Source organism: Aphelocoma coerulescens, chromosome 15, assembly GCF_041296385.1.
Source record: "Aphelocoma coerulescens isolate FSJ_1873_10779 chromosome 15, UR_Acoe_1.0, whole genome shotgun sequence".
Classification (NCBI taxonomy): domain Eukaryota; kingdom Metazoa; phylum Chordata; class Aves; order Passeriformes; family Corvidae; genus Aphelocoma; species Aphelocoma coerulescens.
The window spans coordinates 10371025-10392108 of record NC_091029.1 but is presented as its reverse complement, the minus strand read 5'-3'; the positions used below and the strand labels follow the sequence as shown (position 1 = coordinate 10392108).

At 49.8% G+C, this 21084-nt stretch overlaps 2 protein-coding genes across 3 annotated transcripts; both read left to right on the top strand.

Annotated features, from left to right (window-relative positions):
- Positions 1 to 366: 366 nt before the first annotated feature.
- Positions 367 to 7261, top strand: MLEC (malectin). 2 transcript variants are annotated; one of them, XM_069030680.1, is made up of 5 exons: positions 367 to 613; positions 3851 to 4029; positions 5377 to 5553; positions 5713 to 5770; positions 6943 to 7261. In XM_069030680.1, exons 1-5 carry the CDS (start codon positions 409 to 411, stop codon positions 7170 to 7172), a joined length of 849 nt encoding a protein of 282 aa, XP_068886781.1. In that variant the 5' UTR covers positions 367 to 408; the 3' UTR covers positions 7173 to 7261. The 2 variants fall into 2 exon arrangements, with proteins under 2 accessions (XP_068886781.1, XP_068886782.1); XM_069030681.1 differs by lacking the exon at positions 367 to 613 and adding an exon at positions 1453 to 1653.
- Positions 7262 to 14283: 7022 nt separating this feature from the next.
- Positions 14284 to 21084, top strand: UNC119B (unc-119 lipid binding chaperone B). Its single transcript, XM_069030682.1, has 5 exons — positions 14284 to 14522; positions 15005 to 15118; positions 15625 to 15736; positions 15946 to 16118; positions 16996 to 21084. The coding sequence occupies exons 1-5, from the start codon at positions 14318 to 14320 to the stop codon at positions 17106 to 17108; spliced, it is 717 nt and encodes a 238-aa protein (XP_068886783.1). The 5' UTR covers positions 14284 to 14317; the 3' UTR covers positions 17109 to 21084.

The window sequence follows — 21084 nt, the reverse complement described above, 5'->3', positions numbered from 1 at the left end:
CCGGCGCTCAGGGCAGCTCGCCGGGCTGTCCCCGCTGCGGACATGGCGCTTGGGAGCCTCGTCCGTCCCCACCACTCCTTCCTGGGGAGCCGGTTCCACACCCGCTCAGCTCCCTAGGCGGGCGGTACTCGACCCCGGGCACCCCGGCCCGCAGGTACCGGCTCCCCGCGCCGCTCCCGCCGCCCTTCCCGCGCCGCTCAGCACAACCCGCCCATCGCCGCCGCTCATTGGCCTGCCGCCTTATGAATATGTAGATACAGGCCCGCGATCGTCTAATGGCAGGCAGGCAGGTAATTAATATTCTCGTTTCGGCGCACGGATTGGTCGGCGCTCGTCCCGCCCCGGCAGCGGGGTAATCCGCCCCCTGTCGGCGGCAGGAAGGGGCGGGCACGGCGCCGGGAGCCCGACATGGTGGGCGCCGGTGTGCGCGGGGTGCCGCTGCCGCCGTCCGTGCTGCCGCTGCTGCTGCTGCCGCCGCTGCTGCTGCTGCGGGGGGCGGCTGGCGGCATTGCCGACAGCGTTGTCTGGGCCGTCAACGCGGGCGGTGATGCCCATGTGGACGTGAATGGTATCCACTTCCGCAAGGACCCACTCGAGGGCCGCGTGGGCCGAGGTGAGGGCGGGGGACACGCCGGGGCCGGGGGGTTTCGGCTGGACTGCCCGGGGGTCCCGCTCGGCTCCGCTTCGCCGAGGTGGTGAGGCCCCGCTGTGCCGGCGGGGTCCGGGATCCGCGCGCCCCCGGCGCCGTCCTGCCCGCTGCAGCCCCGGCGGATCGGTCGGTGTCCCCGCAGGACGGCGGGGGCTCCTCTCCTCCAGCCGCCCGGGGACGGTCATGGCCCGAAGGCAGCGCCGGCACTTGTCACCCGCGGGACCGCGGCCACCCTCGTCCTCACGCAGGGCCCAACTGGGGCTGCATCTCCCCTCCCCGTGGCGGTGCGGGCCCGGGGCCCCAGAGTCGGTGGGATGAGCCCTGCGGAATGGTGTTCCTGGCCTCGGCCTGCGGGGTTGTGTAATGCCGGAGGGGAAGTGGCTCCGCGAGGGCTGGAGTGGGATTTCGGCTGGAAAGGCGGCGGGAGCGGTCAAGCTGCCAACCCGGCCGCGTGCGCCCGCCGGTCTCTTTTTTTCTATCGTTTTCCACCGAAGAGCCTGGGTTCCACAGCAGGATCCTCCAGTTCGCAGCCCAGTGCGCAGCGCGCTCGGTGCAGTGGGAACAAGCTTTTCCAGCCCTTTGCAGCCGGATCCGGGTCGCGCACGATGTGAGCAGATGCTTGCAGCATTCTGGTCCCCACAGCGAAGAGCACAGGCTGCTCGCTGGAGCCCCAGTGCTGGGCCCAGCAGGGAGAAGGTGCAGCCGCGGCTGGTCTGCTCCATACCCCAGCTGTGGCTGGTTATTCAAGGGCAGGGACACGAGCAGAAGTAGAGGCAGATGGGATATCATCGGCTGCTCTAACTACCAAGTCAGTAAAATCTTCAGCCTACCATTTAGGACAGGATCGAGAACTAATATTGCACTTGGGTTACCTTTTCCTACTTCCCCTGAGAGCACCACAGTTGAATTGTGCATGTTTCTGGTAATTGGTGCACCCAAACGTAGTCGATTCACTAATATATTGAAAAGCTAGCTATGCTGAGCTGCTCTGCTGCCAGTTACAGGTGAGTGGTGGAATGTGGAGAAGATGAGCTCTCTGTTGGCTTTTGAGTCTAACCTTTGCTGTTTCTGTGTAGGATGGTGAGGATTTTCCTGTGCTATACAGCTGGAACTGCTATTGCTTACCCTGCATGAGTGGCATCCCAAATGGAGAGCCGTTTGGACACAGTGGATACAGTGGAGGTCATATTTAAATTCTAATACAGTTTTTCACACCCGTGGAAGCTGCTGCCCCAGTCACACAAGGTGCCTTGATCACTGTAGGTCAGCTTCCCTTTGTAGACCTTTCACATGTGTGACTTGAATATCCTTGTGGACTTGAACTATTTATTTTTGAGTTGAGGAGAAAAAAAGGTCTTTTTCAAGTACATTGTGACTTTGTGGAAAGCCTGTGGTGTCTCCTCTGAGCAGCAGGCTGTTAGAGTAATCCTGCTTCAGCCAGTGGTGCCAGGCACAGTGGAGACTTTACCCCTTTGAACTCTCAGCTGCCTTTCCCTCAATGGCTTTTTTATCGCACCATTGTTTGTTTGCTCTGGGCTCTTCTCTGTGGTGTTAGACATGTAAGGGCTACAGCAGAAATATATGGCTGACTGGGAGGAAATGACCTAGGAGTAGTAATTCTGGGCTGTATTGCCTCTGAGTAAATGAAAACTTTTTTTTTTCAAGCCTCCGTTCAGCTGCTGTGCCCTAAAGGAGTGACTGTGCTGATGGCAATTACAGAATAGGCAGGTGCCAAACATATTAGAGTTACAGCTTGGTGTGTACTGCTCACTCCCAGTGAGCACCCAGCGTGCTGTAAAACCCATCTTGCCTCCACAGCTCTGTCAACAGAGCTCTGACATGCAGGTGACAGGTCTTCCTTTCCAGTTACCTTCTTGCCTATGGAAGGACTTTCTTTCCTTTAATAGGAGCTGGCTTCTGTGGAGTCCTTGGTTTGCTATCATTGTAATCCGTAGTTGGCCAGAAATACCTGTGTGGGAGGACAGGTTAAACTTTTCACCCTCTGTATTTCTGGTGGTTAGTCTTCAGTCTTCATGCCCAAGTTTGAATGGTAAAGAGAAGTGGAAAATTGCCTGAGCAGCTCTCTGTGAAACAGGAGACTAAGAACTGGCATTAATTTCCTCTCACTCGTTTGCATTGGCTCTGTCTTTGGCAATGTGCACTGGGTTAGTAGTTCTTGCTTTATCTCGGCCAATGCAGTGTCTGTTCCCATGGAAATGGGGGTGGAAGAGGTAAGTGTCAGCAGAGAACTTTGTCTGGATGGTGTCCACAGTCTTCCCTCCTGCTTCGCTGGGGAATTGTTTGGTGTGCAGCTCTGCAGGCATTGCATCAGTTTGCATTATACAGGAACCCTGACACAATAGCATACCAAGTGGGGTTAAAGTTTTTGGGGGCTGCTGTAGAGGTGGTGAAACACTGAAAAGAGGCAAATTTTGTGATTTCTCTTATTTTGTCAGTTGTCCTCTTTGGGAGTGGTGTCTGGGCCCTTCTCAGGGGGCTCTTCAGATGCCCGCAGACAGCACCCATTTCAGCTGGATGGCTCTGAGAACATCAGCTGAAGGAGCTACTGGTGCTCTTGAAATGCTTGTGTATCTTTCTTGCTTCCTTCATCCCATCTTTATGCTGACAGGTATTGTGGGGCTGTGGTGAGAAGAAAGGGCTTTGTAAGATGCCTAATACTTTTCACTCTTCTGCCATTACCCAGGTTCTTAGTTGAGGGGGATGAGTCTCTAAAACCTGATGCAATCAACTGCTAACTTCAAATCTGTTGTGTCAATGAGTTGAGTCAGTCCTATGCTAACTGTTTTAGTTTTGTACTTGGGTTTGAAATTTGAAAATATTGTAAAAATATTCTAGGTGTTTTTCGTCTTTAAAGCAAGCGCCAGTGGCCAAGTCCTTTGGCTTTGTGTAATGTTTTTGAAACAGGCTTTTCTTTCTGAAGTGGTGTGAGTAAGCTTACTGTGTCTTAGATTGCAGCAGATCTCCAGACCTGTTTTCCTACATTTCTTGAATTTCGAGGCTTTGACTTCCTGTGCTTCTGCTCTGGTAGTGCTGCCACCTGATCAGAGCAAGCAGGGGAGATGGGTCTGACACGGTGTGAGTGCTAGTGCCACTGATGGAGTTAAGCACTTCAAGAGTATATAAAGTGTTTCTTCCTCAGAATGTAACCCTTCCTCTCACCCTTTTGTGCTCGAAATGCAGCTTCTGACTATGGCATGAAACTGCCAATCTTGCGATCCAATGCGGAAGACCAGATTCTGTACCAGACAGAGCGTTACAATGAGGAAACCTTTGGCTATGAAGTTCCCATCAAGGAGGAGGGTGACTATGTGCTGGTGTTGAAGTTTGCAGAGGTGTATTTTGCACAGTCTCAACAGAAGGTAAGCAATAGCTCCTTGTGCGCCTCTGATGTGAGTTCCTGACTAAGACTGTGTGGGCTCAGGTTGCCTCTGCTGCTTTGCATGCTGGAGGAAGGAGTGAAGTAAAGCACTAGCTGTTAACTTAGGTCCTAACCTCTCACAGGTTCTGAACATTTAGAGCTCTCTTCCACATTCCAGCTATACAGTTGGACTGGAAAATTTCATTTCAGAGTACTCAAACAAATGTGTGCAACTAAACATAAGTAGCAGTAGAGTTTTATGACCTCTTTAGGCTGTGGTGGCTTTGAGAAGTTTTTTTGCTTTTCCTTGAACACTTGCTTCTGACTTGACAGCACAGTTATGCTGGAGGAAGTATTGCATAGATTGAAGCAGGGAGGTGATTGGGTTAAATAGCCTACTCAAAACAATTTTTACGAATGTAACAAGACTTGATACTGATTCAGTCTGATCCTGAAAGCAGAGTTAAATTCAACTGCTTTTTGCTCTTTGGAGAAGAATAATCCTTGTCCACTTTTGAAATCCCCCATGTATAAGAGTGGAAACAGAAGCAAACAGAACTAAAAGCCCTGTGATAAAATGGGGTAGGAGTGGTTTGTGTTTTAGTTTGGCTTTCCTCTGACTCCATCAGCTTCTTTAGGGCTGATCTCCATAAGCACTGTGCTGCCTTCCTGCCAGAGAAGTATTTCAGGGAACAGAACTGGTGGGGCTTGCTTACAGAACGGATGCAAAGAGCAGCCTCAGATTAAACTGAAGGGCTGAGGCATCTTTGGTTCCTCTTCCTTCATGTGGTTCTGCTGGGATTCCCCAGGTGCTGCATGAAGTTTGAGTCATTACAGCCCTGAGGAGGACTTTCACTCTGAATTCACAGATGTGGTTAGTAGTTAAACATTTTACCTCCTTCAAACCCTGTGTTCCTCAACAGCTTGTTTCCTATTCTCTGTTCTGCTGCAGGCTGTTAGTTAAAAATGGCTTCATTCCCCTAGGGTGTGGTGTGTCACAGCCACCCCAGGGTGGTAGGAGCAGGTCTTCAGACAGGAGAAAAGTTGTGAAAGAGAAGCGTGAATAAACCAGAATAAAACTGTGCTGCCTCAGGTCTGAAGCAGATGTAGGGGGTGTTTTAAAAGGAGGAAGCTGATTTCGGGGTATTTGAAAGCATTGTTAATGCTTTAGTGTCTTTACCTGGCTGCTTTTGGGCTCTGAATCCTTCCCAAAGGAGTGGGCCAGTGCATGTTAAAATGCTTTCTGGTCCTGGGTGCATAAAAAGCAGAGACCTTTCCTGTTCTGTTCCCATTTCAACTGTCACGTGCCTGAGTCTGTTCTGACTCTGTCATTTCTTCCACCCTGAAGGTGTTTGATGTTCGCTTGAATGGCCACGTGGTGGTGAAAGACTTGGACATTTTTGACAGAGTTGGACACAGCACAGCTCACGATGAGATCATTCCCATGAGTATCAAAAAGGGAAAACTGAGTGTCCAGGGAGAGGTTTCAACATTCACAGGAAAGCTCCACATTGAGTTTGTAAAGGTAATAGGCTTTTCAGGGCGGAGCCTTTATCTTCTCTTTACCCTTCTTCCCCAGTCACGTGGTGCAGCTGTGGGCTGGAGGAGGAGAGGTGTTGGTAGGTGGGGAGGCTATTCCTTGTCTCAGAGCTGCAGCACTGACTTCTGCCTTTGCTTTTACTAGGGCTACTATGACAATCCAAAAATCTGTGCCCTATACATCCTGCAGGGAACAGTGGAAGGTAAGCACAGTTTCTGAGCCAGAAGGCTCTTCCCCATTGGAGAGCAGCCTGTTGCTTCTTAGACTATGAGATCATAGTTCTTGCTGACCCACATCTGCCAAAATTGTTTCTCTTTCACTGAGTTCCCACAGAGCGCAGTTGCAGAATGAAGTAGGTGTGTACTGTCCTCGTTCTCCTCTAAGTCACAAAGCTTGTGTCATTTTGGAATGAGAAAAATCAAATTGTTTTGGAATTTCCTGTATATGGGGTAGAGGAGAAGGGAACATGTCTGGTCAGTCTCAGCTTATAGCTACAGATAAATACCCTCTGGCCTTGGATGTCAGCAGCAACCCTGCAGACAAATAATTTACAGTTATTTTAGCTAGTGGTTACGTATTTCTTACCTGGAGCTTTGTTTTGCCTTCTCAGCTTGAGGACAAGGCAGTGTTTTTTCCCAGATACCAGTTCCTCTGAATAGCTCTGGGGAGTGCTGGAAAAGTCCTTGTTCTTTCATCACTCTCTTTATAAATGAGCTGGAATTGAAGCCCCTCTAGCTCCTGACCTGGGAGGGTTTAGGATCCCTCTCTGATCAAAACATCAATTTGCTTTACTATTAGTCAGGGATTATCAGATGCTGTTGAAGATTCGGTAAGAACTTTGTGGCCAGGTGGCACCTGCAGCTCACGCCCCAGGCTCAGAAGGCTGGAATTGAGTGGGGCTTGGCCATGCTGCTCTCATAGCTCTAGGCTTGGGGGATGCAGTGATGTGGAGTAGGACTGTTTATGGAAAGGATTGTTCCCATTCCTGTTTGCACCTGTATCTGCTGATCCTGCAGGCAGCAGGTGCTTGTTCTTGACTAGATCTTACTGAGCAGCTGCAGTATCTGAATGTGTGCCCTAAGTGTGCTGTTGTGCATTAACTTGTCCGTGTGACATGTAGATAGTATGGGAGGATGTAGTATTTCTGCAGGCTGCATCCTTGAATGCTCTTATCTTGTGAAGAAAAGAAATAGTGATGTGATCCTCTGTGGTAGATGTTCCTCTCTTCTGGGGTGTCCTGGTTGTGGTTTTGATGTGGTCTCTGGTGCCCTCTTGCCGATGTTCATGTTGGATCGGGTAGAGGGGAAGGAAGTGTGTTGAGTGATCTCCTAATTTACATCCTGCCTGCTTGCAACCTTTTGTCTTGTTCAACAGATGTTCCAAAGCTGCAGCCACACCCAGGTCTGGAGAAAAAAGAGGAAGATGATGATGAAGATGAATATGATGATGGCTCCAGTGTCAAAAAACAGGCAAATAAGAACCGGGTTCAGTCAGGCCCACGCACACCAAACCCCTACGCCTCAGACAACAGCAGCCTCATGTTTCCTATATTGGTGGCCTTTGGTGTCTTCATTCCTACCCTCTTCTGCCTCTGCCGATTGTGAGAGCAAGCCCCACAGTGCATCAGCCCAGGGGCTGGGAGGGAAGGAGTTGGACCAAATATGGTTGCTTTCAATTTCTCCATATTGTTCATAACTTAAGGAAAAAAAAAAAAGATTCACTTGGAATGAATAGCAATGAATAGCAGGTCCAGGTAAGAGGGAGCTTACTTTCTCCCTGCCAGCAAGCAGCAAGGCCCTTGCCTTCCCCTTCGCACCTTGTGCAGCCTCTGATTCTCCCTGGGGCATCCAAGAGTGAACTGAGTCCTGGCTGGCTGTGTATTGGGCCATTGAAAGCTGATGCTACCAGTCCTGGGCCATGTCCCACACTGAGAGAAAGCCATGTGCTGTAAGATCTTTGCCTTTACTGGGTGGAATATGATTCCTTAAGCAGGAAAACAATTCTTAAAACAAGGCCAGAGTACACATTTTGTTCAGGAGTGTGGAAATGTGGTGCTGTTGGGTGTCAAGTGACTACGGAGGACAGAGCCTGGCTCAGCATCTCCCTGAATGTGTGCAACATGATGGATGGTACTCATCTGCATAAAAATACCAAGGCTCCAGCCCAGCCTCCGTGGAGACGGTCCCCTCCTAAGACTGCAAGCTGTGCCAGGAGCAGAGGGATTTATCTGGCCTGATTTGCTGCACCAGTTGGGAGAGACTTTCCTAGTTTGGCAATTGTAATGTTTGTTCCATCGCAGAGGGATTCTGCTGTAGCCTGCAAGAGGCTGACATTGTTAGTGTCTGATCAGATGCACTTGTTTTCTGTATTGATTATGGCTTTTGTTTCCTTTAATATCCTTTTATTTTCAAATGTTTTGTTTTAATCCCAGTTCCTTGTTTTGCCCTTTCTAGCAAGTGACCTCTTCTTTGGAAGAAGCTGAGAATCAGGTGAACTAGAGAGGAGGTTTGGGACTTGTTCCTTGACCTTCCTAATGGTGAGCTCCCTTGTCTGTGACTCTTAAGAAACCTGTGCCGTAGGACAGAGCAGAGCAACCTGGTGAATGCTCCCTGTGGTCTCTCATTCCCTCTGTAGGGAGCAGCCTTGCCTGTGGCAGTGAGAAGTGCAACTGGTCAGTGTTTGCAGTGTGTGAGCTTGGCCTTTTGCATATCCAGGCACTGTAGTGAAGGGGCAGATGTCCAACATTTCAGTCCTGCAGAGCAAGGGGATTCGTTGTCATCCAGAGATCTGGAAGTGAGCAGAGCACTGGAGACAAGGTCATTTGCTTCCCCCAGGGATATTTCTGCAAGAGGCTTCTGTTTCTGCATGCAGAGCCTGTGCCTGCCTGACAGAGGCTGATCAGAGTGAAAGCCACTGCTGCACCTGCTGGTCCAGAGCTGCAGGCTCTGAGGAACTTCCTTCTCACGGTCTTGGCCTCCAACATGCTGAGGACTTCCGGCTGGCCAGGAGGGAGATGTTCTGTGCTGGAGCAGGATCTGTCCCAGGCAGGGTTGGGTTTTTGCATATCAGCTTTCATGCTGCTGAGCTGTGGGCTCACAGAGCACTTTACCTCATGCTCTCTCCATTGTCATCAGAAGTGTTCTGTCTTTCCCCGGAGCAGTGGCACTGAGTGGTGACCTCTGTGCTGCTCTGCCTCTCTGGGCCTGCATTTTCCTAGCAGTTGTTCCTGGGTTTGATCCCCTGCAGTGAGTTAGCCTTTCTTAGGGCTGAGCACGGTCAGCAGAATTACTGAGTTTCTGGAAAGGGAACTGGAGGAGCAGCCTTTTCTGTCCTGCTGGGCCCAGGCAGCTGAAGCCTTCACTTCCTCCTGACCCTCAAGCTGTGATCAGAGCTGTCAGCTCAGGGGCTCCAGAGTGGGAGCTGGGGGAGGTGACAAAACACTGCTCTCTGCATCAGTGCTTCTGAACCTTGACTTTCTGATCGCACACATCACTGCTATAGGCCTGACCCTGTTCTGTATCTGAGCTGAAAAACAAGCAGGACTTTAATTACCTTCTGTCCAGCTGAACAAAGGGTAACAACAGCTAGTTTGGGAGAGAGGCAAGAGAGTCCTTGCCCCAGTTAAAGGAGAAGACAGGCTTTAGAGAGAGCAGATCTTGAAGAGCAAACCTTAGGATGAAAAGTAGTAAGCTTGAAGTTGTCTGCTTCATCTTCTAGCTACTATTAAAATCCTAATATTTATGAAACTATTATAAAATATGAGCTCAGATTTGTTCAGTGACAGTGCCTGCAGGGATTTTCCAGCGGTTTTGGGATTGCTCTAATTGGAGTGAAGAGACATTTATATCTTTATCAGTTTTGAGAACCATGAACTATGCTGATTTGTTAAGCAAAGAACCTGGGGTTGAAGGCAAGCATCTCTCTAAGGAGCTGCTCTCCTCCAGGCCTTTTAGGGTGCATTTTATTTGAGCATCCTTGAAGCAAGGAATCACTCAGCTTTTTGTGGCTCACCCAGTAATCTCAGCACCTTACCTACCATGGGAGAAAGGGTGTGTGTTTAGACGTGCAGAAGTTGGAGACAAGTCTTCTAGGATAGGTCATCTCAGCCTCTCCTGGCATCCAGGGCACCCATTTGGTGCTATCAACTGCCCCAAGGCAGAGCTGTTCACGGTGTGATCTGGTTTGTTCCAGTTGTTCAGTTCAAATGAATTTGTCTTATTTGAATAAGAATAGGGAGGAGAAATAGTTCATCCTTCATGGCTTCAGTTTAGTTGTTTTGACTGGTTTTATGCATCTTTCTCACTACAGAGCTGGTTTCTGGGGGGCTCCTGACCCTGTTGAGGAAACTATGAGCAGTTTCCTTCCTGGTCCCTCCCCTCCTGGCAGTTTTGTTTTGAAAGGAGCCTTCAAACAAACCGTGTGGGAGCACTGAGGATGGTGGGGGATGGCCAGTCAGCACCTTTCTGGGAATGGAGTACTCCAGCTCCTCTGGCCATCTCTGTCTAGTATCTGCAAGCCAGATGGAGGGGTGTGACAAGGTACCTCGTCCTGACCATGGAAAGAAAAATTTGGGCTGGCTGTGGCTTTCCAGAATGGGTGTTTGAGGGAATATCCAAGACGTTTAATTGAGATAGGTTAGAGACGAGCCTGTTTGTGCTGATTCCTCCCAGCAGCAGGCAGATGGAGTGCAGCAGTGTGGGGAGCTGGGTCAGAACAGACCCTGGCTTGATTAATGTTGTGTAGGGAGGGGCAGATGAGGCAATTTCAATAACACTTCCACTTAATAAAGGGAAAATCACTGTCTGTCATGTTCCAGGCCTGGATCCAGCCTCAGCATAGTGGTTTCAAAGCTTATTTTAATTGTCCCATCAGCCCCTCCTTCAAGGCAGGCCATTGAAGTCTTCTCTGTGTGTGACTAAACATCTCTGACCCTTTTGAGTGTCCCAGGTGGCAGTGAACAGAAAGCCAAATGAATTCCCTTCTCTTTTTGGTGCCTTTCTCTCAGGCTTTAAATAAAAGTCTATTTGAAGGGGCTTCTTTTTTTTTAAGGAGCTTCTGAGTTTTGGGGTTTTTTTCAAGGGACAGGCATTCCCTGCCCTTGTGATCAGCTGGGGACTGTCTCCCTGTCCCTGGATGCCATCTCTGGAGGTCACAGCTGAAGCAGAGAACTGTGAGCAAGTATCTTTATTTCCAGCCCTTAAAGTCAATTGAAGGAAAGTCTAGCAAGGGATAGAAGAACTGGAAGAGCTCCTTCAGGTCTGATCTCCCCCAGAAATCTCCTGAAGGCAGGATGGAGAACTTCCAGACAGTCCGGTGCCTGGCTGTCTGTGCAGTTCAGAGCTGAGTGAGTCACGCTGGGTCCTGGTACTTATATGGCACTTACAGCTTCTGGGTGCAGAGTGGGACTTGGGGGGTCCTGCACCCCTGATTTACTTGCTGAGGGCTTGCCCTGTGCTGCTTAGGTCTGAACAGAGCAGGGACCTGTGCCTTGGCCTTTAAGTTGAAATGGGATTGCAATAGCCAGGGAAGTGTCTTGCTACAGGAACTATGGGCTGAACAAGCCTGTTGCTGATAGAAAATAGCAGGAGGGAGAGGGCCATGAGAGCAGCTTCAGCCCTTGATGTGAGACAGACTCTGAGCAGCTGTGAAAGTATCAAGTGTTGCAGGCTCTGTTTGATGTTCAGATGTGGGAGAGATCGGTCTTCTTCTTGCACTTATGGTGGGGAGGGAAATATTCTTGCTGAAAATCCAAGGGAAATGGGAACTGCTAATTTACCTACTGGCACTTCTGCATCTCCACAACAAATGCCAAAGCCTAATACAATTCAAGGATGCTATTTTAATGTCAGCCTGGTTCCACCAGTCTGTCTCCACTGGCTGGTCCCGAACAGGCTCACACAAGTATTCTCAACAGCACAAACACACCAGGCTGGAGCTGTGAAGGCTCAGAAATTGATCACACGGATGGGCCTCCTGTGCTGCACCCCTGCTTCATGCTGCCCAGCGGGTCTGGGGCATGTGCATTCACTTTGGATCCAAATGGATTTGACCCAGGAGTATTGTAGCATTGAAAGGTGCTGGGCTGGATGGGAGAGGTGAAAGCAGGTCCATGTCTTCCGGGACTCTGGCTTGCTCAGAGTTTATTGCTGTATATTAAATACTATTTTTGGAGATTGAGGGAAAGATGGGGGGGGGGGAGGGATGTGATGATGCTGTCCCCAGTGTGATTGGTGGGATGCTACTGCAGGTTATTGATAGGTTTTGATTTTTTTTTTCCTAAAAAGTGCTTTAAAAAAAAAATCAACAGAGCAAGTGCTTTCCTCCCTCCTAGAAATTGTGCTGGCTGATTAGAAAATGTGAATAATCTCTTGCAAACATCAAAGGTCTCTGCTAAAGGGTTTGTGTGATGGAGATTTGGTGGGAAGGGGCAAAGTACAGCTTGAACCAGTCTAGCTGGGGAGAGTGTGAATCCAGGAAATGCAGAGTTGTTCCCAGTCACACTTAATGGGGATGTGCTCTCCTGTGCTACCATGGCTGTTCTGTCACACTGTGGCAGTTCCTGAGCTGGAGTTCTGGAGTGAAGCGGTGGCTGGAAACTTGCTGGCGAGTGGGGGCTTGAATTTTTTGTGGTTTCCTTGAGGGCTTTGTGCATTCAGGGCTTTCCCAGTTGACAAGCAGCTGGGTTGGTAAAGCAGCCCCAGAGCCTGTGAGAGCAGAGGCAGGATCTGTGCTTCGTGCCAGGAGGCAGCAGCCAGGACTGTGAGAGGTGGTGCTGGTGTTTGGTTCCTGTTGGTGTAGCAGCAGTCAGTGTTGGCACATGATCCCACCATTCCGTAGTGCCTGGCTGTGGATGTGTGGAAGTGACCTGTGCCACTGGCATTAAGGACACATCACAAACTACTTAAAGCTGCAGGTCTAAGCTGTCTGTAAAGGCTGAAGCAGTGTGGGGACAAATCTCCATCTGTACGTGTCACCAGTACAAAGTGGTTTTGAGGTGGATTTTTTATTTTACTGCCCATTGCTTTGTGTTACAACAACTTGCAGTGACATTTTTTTAGTTTGTTTTGCAGCGAGCTTGGGCCCTGGGTGAAAAGCACAGATATCTATTTCTGATTGCATCGGCTTTGCAGGGATTAGTTTGGGGGAGAAGATGGGCATGGAGGTGGGTTATTTTATCTTTGGTACATGGTAGCAGTTTTATTTTTAAATTTCCCCAGGATGTTTGGTTGAGGAAATGTTCTGAAGTCTACTGTCTGGCAGTTTAACCAGCAGTGTGCTAAAGGAAAATAAACAAAATTATATTGTCACTTGGATGAGATGGTCCCTCTTTTTCTGGTGGAAGGGGCAGAGGAGCCCCCTCTGGTTTACACCCATGTGAGGGAGGCTGAGCCTGACTGACTGCAAGGTAACATCCTGCTGCTGCCTCCAGTACAGCCCTGGTGATCTCTAGCCAGTTGTTTTGAGTGATTAAGTGCAAATTGAATGGTACAACATCCTCTTAAAAGTGCTGATGTGAACCTTGTTGCTTCCTGCTCAGAGCTGGAGCACCAGAGAGATGTAATCTGCCTTCTGGGGCTTTGTAAACTGCCCCGCCTTCAGCGTGAAACCCTGTCAGAGGTGGATGCGGCTGGAGCAGAGAGAAAGCAGCAGCTTTGTGCTCTAGGTGCCTTCTCCAGGGGACAAGGGACCCTGGCCCCAGGCAGAGAAGGTGCTTTTCCAGAAGGCCTGCATCTGTCCTTCCTTAGGGCACGGGATGGAGGGACCAAGCCCATGCGGTGAGGAGGATTTAGGAGCACTGGTGTGGGCAGGTTTTTTTGAAATAGCATTTGGCTGGCAGTAGCAGGAATGTGCTGCTCACAAGCCACAGCAAGTGTCACAAACCACTGCTCAAAATCTGCTTCTGGTCATCATGAGCATGTTCAATGCTGGCTGGAGTCTGAAAAGATGGTGCAGCTGTGTGTTGTTCTTGCCCCAGTTCCCCAGAGGGCTGGAGGTGACTCTTGGCAGCTCTTGCGTGCCTGCTGCGGGCTGGTGGGCTGCCCCTCTTTGGGAAGAAACACATTCTTTCCTCCATGTGATGCTCCTGTGAGTCCCTCCAAGTGGGACCTCCCCAGTTCCTCCCACCAGGCTGGGGAGACTCGTCCAATGTCTGCCTCCGGTGTGTGGTCATGAAACTGACTGACCCAGGGGCACGCGGTCCTGTTGCTGTCCCGCTCCCCACGGACAGCAGCTGGGATGTCCCCGGCCAGGAGTGGGGTGTGCACTCCACGGCATCCTCTTGCTGACGCTTCTGCTCCCCGAAAAGTGCTTGCCTACGTCCCCTGAGACGGGCTCTCGGCGTATACGTGCGCTCTGTGTCACCGGCTGCGCTGCGGGTTCAGGCCGTGCCTTCAGTACCCGGGCCTGGGTGCCCAGCGAGGACTGACGACCGGCTCACTGGGCGGTGGTGTGGGAGCGGGGCGCGGGCTGGCAGCCGGCCGGAGGCAGCGGGAAGAGGGGCTGGTTTTGCTTGTTCCTTGTGTAGTTTTTCCTCGGGTAACTCAGCTTTCCTAGGCGGCCTGTCCCGCTGCGTCCCCGGAGGTAGCGGCTGCCGCGCCGGCGGTGCCCGGTGCGGGGCTCTCGGGTCACCCATCCGGGCGCGGCCGCGGCGGGCCCTGCTGAGCTTCGAGCGCGGCGTTGCCAGGCAACGGCGCTCCGCCCCGCGCTCCCATAGCTACCGAGGCGGGCGGCGGCCATCTTGGCAGTGGCCATGAGCGGCTCCAGGGCGCGGGCGGCGGCGGCACCGGGGCCGGACAAGAAGCCGCCGCCGGGGTCCGCGGGGCCGCTCAGTCGCCTGCGGGGCCGACGCGGATCGGCCGATGCGCCGCCGAGGCAACCCTGGACCGAGTCCGAGTTGCTGGCGCTGGAGACCGTCCGGCCCGAGCACGTCCTGGGGCTGTGCCGGGTGACGGAGAGTGAGTGCGGGCCGGTCCCCGGAGCAGCGGGGGCTCTGCCGGCCGGGCTGGCGGGACCGGACCGGGCCGGGCCCCTGGCGTGGGAGCGGTGGGGCCTGGCCCGGCGCTGCCGGCGGGGGACGCTCGGGCGCGCTGGCCGCGGCGGTTCGGGGTGTGCTCGCCGGCAGCTCCCGTACAACTTCCAGAAAGTTTGGGGGATTTTGTGTTGTTTGTGGGTTTTGATTTGTTTGAAGCTTTTTGTTTTTCTGTTTTTCCTCTGCTGATCTGTGCTTTTCTGTCTCGATCCCATCCCTTTCTTGCTCTGCTACCTGGCACTTAACATGCCTTTGTTTCTTACATCCTTTATTTTGTCCTGCTTTCATGAAGCTTCTGCAAAACAACGAGCAGAACATATCGGGCTGGGGCTAACAAAAAAAGAAATTCATTTGGTAAGTGGTCAGAGGTGTTTTGAAATGTTACTGTATTTTTTCTGTCTCTTCTAGATTATTTATGCAAACCTGAAGACAACATTTACAACATTGACTTCACCAGGTTTAAGATCCGGGACCTTGAAACTGGAACAGTACTGTTTGAAATTGCTAAGCCATCTGCTTCAGGTACAGCATACAAATGTTGCAAGGAGAATAGAGAGACTCAGAGAGCTGAGAGGTTGCAATGCAGAACCCATGCAAGCCCAGCAGAAAGGTCCTTTTATATATGTTCTAATGACTAACTTCCTCTCCTTTAAGCATAGGACTGAGTTTATCTCTGCTGAGAAACTTGTGATAAAAATGTGATTATTGTTGGATGGGACAGTACTATCAACTGGCAATCTTCCTTTTTTGGGCTGGTTGTAATAGAGATCAGTTCATGTGCATTGTGAGGGGGGATATCCTGTGAGATTGAGGGGTGGCTCTAGTTCTGGCGCCACCAAGACTGGGCCAGCTGTTATGGCAAATTTTTTCTCTTTTACTTAGTGGCAGTATAAGTCTCAGACCAGTTATTAAATGTGTTTACACTTGGTACCTAAGCAGTAGGCAGCTTGTCCTGATACATCCAGTAGCCAGTATCACCTTACATGTACACTGTGCGCAGAGTAACTCTAGGCTGGTGCATTTTCTAGAGCACGATGAGGAGGATGAAGATGACAGCAGTGAACCGGACGCAAGTGCAGGTCGCTTTGTTCGGTACCAGTTCACCCCAGCGTTTCTCCGTCTTCGGACTGTTGGTGCAACGTGAGTATGAGTTCATGGAAAGAAGGGAGAATTGGATGCTTACAAAGTGTTACTTGACAGTTTATAACAAAATTGAGTCGAAGACTCAGAGAGTCTATCTTAGACTACAAATATCAAACTCTCTCTTTCTGTAGAGAGCTCTTGTGTAGCCTCATGCCCAAGGCTCTGTTCTTTCCAATAGCTGTTTTTTTCCTGATTCTTCCATGCAGAGTGGAATTCACAGTGGGAGAAAAGCCAGTGTCAAACTTCCGAATGATTGAGAGACATTACTTCCGAGATCGCTTGCTGAAGAACTTTGATTTTGATTTTGGCTTCTGCATCCCCAGTAGCAGGAACACATGTGAACACATTTATGAATTCCCTCAGCTCTCAGAAGACCTTAGTAAGTACCTTCTTTGCCACACTGAGTGGTGTTTTGTTTGTGTGTGCATCTGCTCATTCTCTCCCTCTACTTGTGAAAGAAGTTGTGACTGGGATTGAGGGGACAGGAACAAACAGATACAGGTTCCCAGTTTAGCAATGTGTAATCTTGTCTGAATTAGAGATTGGTGCTGCAAAGTCTCCCCCTTTGAAAATGAAAGCCTAAAACAACCTCTGCTATGTCACAGGCTGCAAGAACTGATCAGTCACAGGGCTGACATGCCTGATGCCCTGATGCTACATTATGATGTAGCCCAGAAGAAAACAAAACCCCAAATAAAGGGTTCTTTTTATAGCCATCCATCTGTTTTCTTTGCTTGTTTGTTAGGGCTAGAGCCTCCTGCTTTAGAACAGAACTGTCTCTTCCCTGAGGTGTGTTTTTGAGCCTAAGATCTCTGCAAATACAGATTGGGCAGGGTATGTTTGACCTCAGGGGGTGGATAGAGCAGGAGCACAGGGGCCCTTCTGGGGCTGCCTGTCTGTGGGGAAGGTGTGAGGTTTTCACTCTGCCTGTGTACATGTGGGAAGTGCCACAAACCAGCTCCTTCTGCTTACAAACATGATGGCTGCTCGGCTCCACTCATAGCTCTGGTAGTTTCTAAGGTTATTTTCAGTGAGATTACTTGATTAAACCTCTGTTTGCTTTTGACAGTACTTGTCTTGTGAATAGGAAGAAAGGAAAGGGCAGGCTGCAGCCTTTGAAGTGTGCTCAGCAGAGCAGTTTGCTTCTTCCTTGGGTAGGGTAGAGCATCAGCCTGGTAAATCCAGTGGAGTGGCAGAGTACTTTTTATCCTGACTCTGGCTGACTGTTGAATGTAATGGAGCTTTCTCTTTCACAGTCCGTCTGATGGTTGAAAACCCGTATGAGACGCGCTCGGACAGCTTTTACTTTGTGGACAACAAGTTGATTATGCACAACAAGGCCGACTATGCTTACAATGGAGGACAGTAATCATTCTGTCTGCTGGATGCTGTGATGCCCTTAACCATTCCAGATGTGCAGGAGTGGACTGGAGTTGCTGTCTCAGGCAACAAGGCTTCTTGCCAAACTTTTTCTCCATGCATGAGGCTGAGAACATGAAGCAAAGATGACAGCTCCTGAAAGGAAATCTCACTGCAACACCTCTCTATCTGACAGTCAGCATATCCTGCCTCTCGTTCTCTGTTCCTGGCTATCTTTTGATAACCTTGGTTAGGTCAGTGATCAGAGGTGCTCTTAGACAATTATTGCTCTTAGTCTTTTTATAGTTAGGTTGCACCTTTAGTGCTTCAGATGTTTCACCTCTTGGGTGAATATCCTTTTTCATCAGGTCAGATTGTTTGTGTTAAGCTATTTCCTAGCAGGAAAATCTTAACCCCTTCAAGTAGCCAGTGATGCTTGAAGAGCAGATCTTTTGTTCTGTTGGATAGATCATCTCTTCAGTGGCAGTGGTTTTGTTTGTGGCGTGGCTGACATTGCTTTTTAGGGTGCATCCCAATATTCTCCAGTGGGAATGAGACTAGTTCAGCTTCTGAGCAGTACAGGAATATTCCATCTGCCTCTGGGGTCCTGAGCTGCCCCCAAGAACATTTAATCTGTGTTTTGCCAGAGATTTCACTAGAGATACGAGATAGGGGAAAAAGGGGGCTATCACTCTGATAGCATTTCTGTTTGAGTTTTTGTGAGCAAACTGTTGCATTTTGGAGATCAGGGGTCAACCTTAGAGCTGAAGTTAATCTCACTGTATTTACCATTTCTCCTTCTTCCCTTTGTGCAGGAATTTTGGCTCTCGCTACAGAATGTATTGCTTTTTAGATGGACAGCACATTGTCCGCCTGGCTGGGCTGGAGGGGAGGTGTCACTGTAGTGGGGCTTAGAGGAAAAAGGGAGAATGTGGAAAATCACTTGAAAAATGAGTAGGAAGCAGAGCTTCCTGGGCTTCAGTCTATGTTTGTAAACCTGACTGGTCTGTCAGAGTTGCTGTGAGCAGCACCAGCTTATTTGCTTTGTTGCAGTGGAGGTATTAGTAGCTAAAAGCTTCCCAGGTCATATCACTCAGTGTTATAGAGTGGGATCCTTGGAAAGTGAGAATGTACATGGTTCTCTTTTTCATTGTTCCCATCACTGCTCTGCCTACTCAGCTGCTTATTTAAGGTTTAGGAAGTCATGCTGCCGAGGTTGATACCACAGCTGTGTTTGGGATCTGGCAATGGGAGATAGCATCATGCAGTGGGAAGAGGAGGACCTGTGTCTTGCCAGTTGCTGTGCTGGGGCCCAGCTCCCAACTGTGCAAAATCTCAAGTATCAAAACCCTTTTTTTCCAGTTTTGCTGGCTCTCGAGACTGCTACTTTTCCTGTCCCCGTGCTGGGCTGGTCAGTTGTGTCTCTTGTTAGGGGAGTTAGGTTCTGTCTAGACTGGAGACCTTTCCTAATATTAGTTCCATTTGTTCTTGAGGCAGTTAGAACCTAACTCCTCGGTGGTTACCTCTTGTGTTAAGAGGGATTCAGCGTAGTTTGTGTTTTAGCAGGATTGATTGGGGTGGGCATCAGAGCCCAGAGCCTGTTAATACATAGACAGCAATAGGAAACCACTGCCTTTACCTCCAGATTAGTGAAAGTAACTTTGGTGTGGAAGATCAGCTGGCATCAGAGTGAGTGTGTGGGGTGGCAGCCATGAAAGAATCTCCAGCTCTCAGGAAGATATTTTATTATTATTAACCACAACAAATGACCTGTTCTGGGTGGAGCATTAATCACGAGCAACTGCAACAGATGTCTTGGGAATGTGGAGGGGCAAGGTCTGCCTGATGGAAAGATGAAGAACAATTCTGCTACCATCAATCCCCTCCAGCATCTCCATGGGCACTAATGCAATCTTGTCTAGGATCTTGAGGATTAGTTAAAGCAGATGGTGAGGTGGAGCTCAAGGTGCCTCTTGCAATGAACACCTTCATCAGCCTTCATGCTGTGCCGCTGAGGTGGGAAGCATTTGCTTTGCTCTTAAGTTACTCACCACAAGGCAGAATTGCCTGGAAGTGTGTTTTTCATCCAAAGTGTCCAGAAATAGTGTCTGAAAAGCCTACTAGTTATTCCCTGGCAAATTTTAGCATATTGAACTGTATTTTGTATGTAGTATAAATCCAGGTGCCTTTAAACGACTTTTATCACACTTCCTATACGAAGCAACCTCTTGCTTTCCTTACAAGAGTGACGATTCCCATCTGTTTCTCTCGTCACTGTGTAAAGGTTCCTCAAAGGGAGATGGGCCCGTGATCCGGGCGGGCGGACCCCGGCGGGGGCGCGCGCGCGCCATCTAGCGGATGCTGGCGGCGGGAGCGCGCTGCCGGTGTTCGGTCCCGGTAGGAAAATGGAATTCCTGTCCTTGGCCATCAGCAGAGACGAGGAAACGGCATTGAAGCGGTTACTTTCACACTGGTGAATGTGTCAGCTATTCAGCAATAAAAGGGAGAACTAGGGGGAAAGCGGGAGACTTGCAGGCAGCAGTGGCACCCTGAGGTTTTTAGCTGAGTTTGTTTGCTTTGCTAAATCAAAAGTCTTTGCCCTAAAATCATGCTGCAGGAAAAAGAAAGTCCCTACAACAGGGCAACCCAGCGCTGAAAAAGTTTATTGTAATCCAGAAAGTCGGGGATTTCCAGACTCCTGTCCCTACTTTAGTAGCTTTCCTAGCATTCCTTTTCTCTTATGTACTTTCTATAAAGCCTCTTTTCTTTGTGGCAGGGATGATATCTTTGGTAAACATGGTGTAGCAGACCAGTTTCCTTCTGGAGTGTGTGCTCTGGTGTTTTAATGATGGGTCAAAGCTACTCATGCGAATGCGGTTGGAAGAAATTCCACTGGGATCACATCTTTGACAGTTGGATGGTCAGTCCTAGCCAGGTGCTGCAGGCAAAGGAGATGCTTTCAGTGTCAGTTGGAGTTTGAGCAAGGGAAAAGGTATCAAAGATGACTTCTCTCAGGTTGTGTGCTGAGTTGGAAAAAGAAAAGAGTTGGGACCATACTGAGTTCTGCCCAAAACTTTAAAAAGGGACCAAACCCACAAACTCATAGTATGTTTTTCCAGTATTTGTCCTCTTAGTACCAGGACCTCTTTTTCCCATTTTTGAGGCAAGGGCTTTGGATCCATGCCAGCAAACTTCCTGGAGAGCTATCTTCATAACTTGAGTGTGGAATACGTACTGCACTTTGTGAAGGAAGATGATCTCTTGTTGTATGGACTGGGTACTTCTATCCTTGTCCTCTGTTTTTGGTAGGAAGTGTCTTCCTTTGTGTGTTTACCTGAGGATTTTCAATGTCTCTTGTTGCAGAGAAGCAGCAGCCTCTTCTCTGGTGCTTGGGGATGCTTATTCTATTATCTGAGGGTTCAGGAAGAATGAAACAAGTGTTTAGGAGTCAGAAATGAAGGAGAAAGGTGGGGGTGAAGCAGTAAGGTCCAAATGTAGCAACTCTGCTTCTTAGCTTTGTGTTTCATCACGTCCTCTTCAGCTGTTTCCCAGTCTTCTGCCCTGCTGTCCTGTGACATGGAGCTACTTTGTGCTACCCCAGAGCCTGGCTCACTGTCGGTTGTGACCCTCGGACTTGAACACTGCCATCTCTTGTCCTTGCCGAGGACAGGGCCGAGTAATGGCAGCCTGGAAGAGTCAGCACCTCTTCCTCTGCAGCAGCAGGAAAATAAACACCAGCAAACGCCCTCTCCGCCTGCCTGGATCCCAGTGCTGTTGCAGGACACTTATATTTCTCACAGTGTGGCCTTGGGGCTGCTGACGCGTGGACTCCTCTGTGCTGTCCCCTCCGGACCCTCCTCCCGTGGCCGTGGCAATGCCGCGGGGCTGTCCTGGGTGGCCGGGGTGTCCCCGCGGGCGCCGGTGCCGCTGTATTTGTACACCCGTGATTTTGTCACCAGCAATAGGAATAAAGGACCTTCCTCTCC